At 36.1% G+C, this 3486-nt stretch overlaps 1 protein-coding gene across 1 annotated transcript; it reads left to right on the forward strand.

The window, feature by feature from the left end:
* The first annotated feature begins 545 nt into the window (after positions 1 to 545).
* Positions 546 to 3222, forward strand: LOC126733241 (stress enhanced protein 2, chloroplastic). Its single transcript, XM_050436461.1, has 2 exons — positions 546 to 976; positions 2723 to 3222. The coding sequence occupies exons 1-2, from the start codon at positions 629 to 631 to the stop codon at positions 2993 to 2995; spliced, it is 621 nt and encodes a 206-aa protein (XP_050292418.1). The 5' UTR covers positions 546 to 628; the 3' UTR covers positions 2996 to 3222.
* The last annotated feature ends 264 nt before the right edge of the window (positions 3223 to 3486 follow it).

Consider the following 3486-nt stretch of genomic DNA (forward strand, 5'->3'; position numbering starts at 1 on the left):
TGTCGAACCACGTAAATACTGTCTTGTGCGTGTGATTGTTTTACTTTTGGCATTTTGTTTTCTCTATTTTTTTGTTTCTCACAGGTTTGAAATTTCGGTTGAATTCACAACATGTTCAAGTATATAATAATATATGAAAGTTGATAATTTTGTATCCAATAGACTTAAAAATTATATTTGGTATATCTCTGTTACAACTCGGCCCCCCAAGCATGTATTCCTGGCTACGCCCCTGAAGGCTTGTACATGAACAGGCTTTGCCCTGTTTCTCTGCTTGAGCATTAGTTTTTTGTTAATAAAATTTCCTCTTAACCAAAAAAAGACAAGTTGGGATTCTCATTAAAAAAAAAAAGTCGGTAAATATTACATGTCTCACTCTCAGCCCCAGCAGGCCCAGCACGAATTATTCCATGCTAGAAAACCACGTTACCGACCAAAGCAGCCGCCACGTAAACCTAGGGCCCACACCAACGTCAGCCACCACCTTACAAACCTAAGACAGACGTGGATTCATAAAATACCACCATCAAGGTTCCAAAAGTAATCTTAAATTTTAAAGGAAAAAAAAAAAAAAAAAACCCCAAGATTCTCGGAATCCCCAAAGCCCCATTGTTATTTTCTCTCTCTAATGGCCTTGACGGCGCGTGCAATTCACTCCGAGTTGAAGTCTCCAAAACCAGCTGTTTCGAGGAGAGAACCGGCTGGTCCGGTTCAGGTTCAAATTCCGGTTCAGAAACCCAAGCCGGTTGTGAATACGGATGGGGGGAAGATGAATAATATTGTGTTGCAGCCTCGGCTGTGTACGTTGAGATCGTATGGCTCAGATCGAGGCGGGGTGATTAAGACTAGAAGGGACGGTGGAGATGGAACTGAGAGTGGTGCTGACGTGTCGCAGTTCTTTGCGATTCTTTCGGAGTATATAGAGAGCTCGAAGAAGAGCCAGGACTTTGAGATCATCTCTGGTCGCCTCGCCATGGTGAGTCAGTTATTGTTTATGATACAGATTAGACTTATTATTATTATTATTATTCATTAAACTCCATTATTTTAGCTTGACTTGTACTTGACCTAAGTTTAATTTGCTATTGGATTAGGATAAACTTTTATGGAAGATTTATTTGCTGAAAGTTTCAATATAAACGTGTAGTTATAGCTAAAAATAGAGAGTAAAATTTAAGATTGGCACATAAATACTAAATAAGCTAAAAAAATAAACGAAACTCACACTAATTTTACAACTTGGCCATTCCACAACTAGTTATAGTGTTGAGTTTAGTTTAGACGAGACTCGAGGACCAAATTGCTTACATAAATGACTACCAATCCATGGCCATGTTTTGGCTTTATCCTACACAAATAAGTAATTATTAGATAAATTCTTTGGATTTGCCATGAAAGATGATAGGAAGATCATTGATAATTAGTACTTACTCAAAAACTTAATCCTATATTTGGATTGAAGGGAACTGGAGGAGAGGATTGAATAGGAGAAGGGAATGCGACTTGAATGTAATATATTTTGGTATATTTGAGTCACATTTCCTTCTACTCAACTCTCCTCTTCTTTTATCTTTATTCATTCCAAACATATTCTAAAGTGTTCATTATTCTAAGTAGTTAGAAGTGGCTTGTTTTAATTTGGGATTGAATATTAATGTGAGTAAAACACACGATCTCACATGAAAATTAAACATGTTCAATTTATATTTAAACAAGACTTGAGATCAAATTTGCCCCCAAAAAAAAGAGGGAAAACAACCCTATAAACACACTAAATTTCACAACTTGTTGAAGTAGTGAGAAAAAAAAAATTTGATGGATCCAAATAAAAAGTTATTAGTAAAAAATGTCAACCACTAATGGTCAACTACTTTAACATATCACGAAATTTGGGAAAACTTGTTATTTAGAGTGCGTTTGGATTCGGCTGAAAGTTCCCTGCGTTTGCGTTTTGTCTTTTTTTTTTTTTTTTTTTTTTTTTTTTTCACGCGTTTTGGAGCGTTTTGGATGTTGCGGCTACTGTTCATGCACTGTTCAATGAACAGTAGCTGCAAACTTTGACTTTTCAAATTTTTTTGGACCAATCACAGCACATCGTGTACTGTTTACGGACCCACAAATTTCACTTTTCAGCAACTTTTTCATTAAAAATGGGTCCCACGATACTATTCACACATTTAAAAATTATTTCGCTACAGTATTTTTCAGTTTTCAATTTCAGTTTTCAGTTTTCAGCTGTATCCAAACGGACCCTTACTATTTTTGATAAGATATACACGAATGATCTTGTACCCGTTGTACGTACTCAGTACTCACCACCTCATCCTCAATATCAAATGGCCTCCCCTTTCACACACTTGCAGTCCATGACACTCAGGAGACATCAACAGTCATGTAGTACGCAGAAATATCCAAAAAACAAGACTCAATAATGAGCCAGGACTTTTGGCTTATATATCCTTCATGACACTAACACGTACGCTAAATTTGTCCATTGTGCTCTCTAGTCTTGGCTTATCCTTTAGTTTTATTGCCCCTTCATCTAGATGGGGACTGCGCGACTTGCTGCCCAGTTTGGTTTTTTGGTATAATCATTCAACTTGAATTAGAGAAACTACATTGATACATGCAAATTAACCTAACAACAATTAAATTTTATAGGCTCTACCATTTTCCTATAATCTGTAAATACAATTAAATTTTAACAAAAAAAAATTCGCAGATTGTATTTGCAGCTACTGTGACAACGGAGATGGTGACTGGAAACTCGTTATTCAGAAAAATGGATCTTCAAGGCATTGCTGAAGCAGGTGGGGTATGTCTTGGAGCCATTACTTGTGCTGCTATCTTTGCATGGTTCTCCAGTGCTAGAAGTAAAGTAGGTCGGATCTTCACCCTCAGTTGTAACACGTTCATTGATTCGGTAATCGATCAGATAGTTGATGGCTTATTCTATGATGAAAATGAGCCCAGTGATTGGTCTGATGAAATTTGAGATATCAAAGGGTTGAGATACTAGGCAGGCCAGTTCTGATTGTGGAAGAATTAAAGTATAGATGTTAATTTAAGGATCCGTTTACTATAGTTTTGGTTTATGGAAGAATTATGTAAAAGATCCCAGAAATCACATAATTGAAGAGTGTAATTGGTTATATAGCTAGCATGGATGTTATTATACTGTGAGATGAGAAGTAATTAAATCGACATCATATTTGTTAGATACTGGTGCTGTTCATCTTATATTGAGATTTTGCTAATCAAGATTGTATGCAGTACATAATATTTCATAGTCATAATTGATATTGTCTAAATTGCAATTATATAGCTATTTGGTTCTATGATTTGTACTGCTGTGTTATTTTATTTTGCACTCCAGATCACATTAGCACAATTTGGAGTTCATCCTCTGTCCGGAAGAACCTTCACCTCTGTTAATTTTGTATTGGCTTGCATAGTTGCATGCAAAAACCTGCCATCTTTAATATT

This window comes from Quercus robur, chromosome 6 (assembly GCF_932294415.1).
Source record: "Quercus robur chromosome 6, dhQueRobu3.1, whole genome shotgun sequence".
In the NCBI taxonomy this organism is placed as follows: Eukaryota; Viridiplantae; Streptophyta; class Magnoliopsida; order Fagales; family Fagaceae; genus Quercus; species Quercus robur.

Excerpts from the sequence above, each read along its gene's own strand:
- LOC126733241 (XM_050436461.1), top strand. The coding sequence starts at position 629 with ATGGCCTTGACGGCGCGTGCAATTCACTCCGAGTTGAAGTCTCCAAAA. Across the intron at positions 977-2,722 it reads TCTCTGGTCGCCTCGCCATG|ATTGTATTTGCAGCTACTGT; the intron begins GTGAGTCAGTTA and ends AAAAATTCGCAG.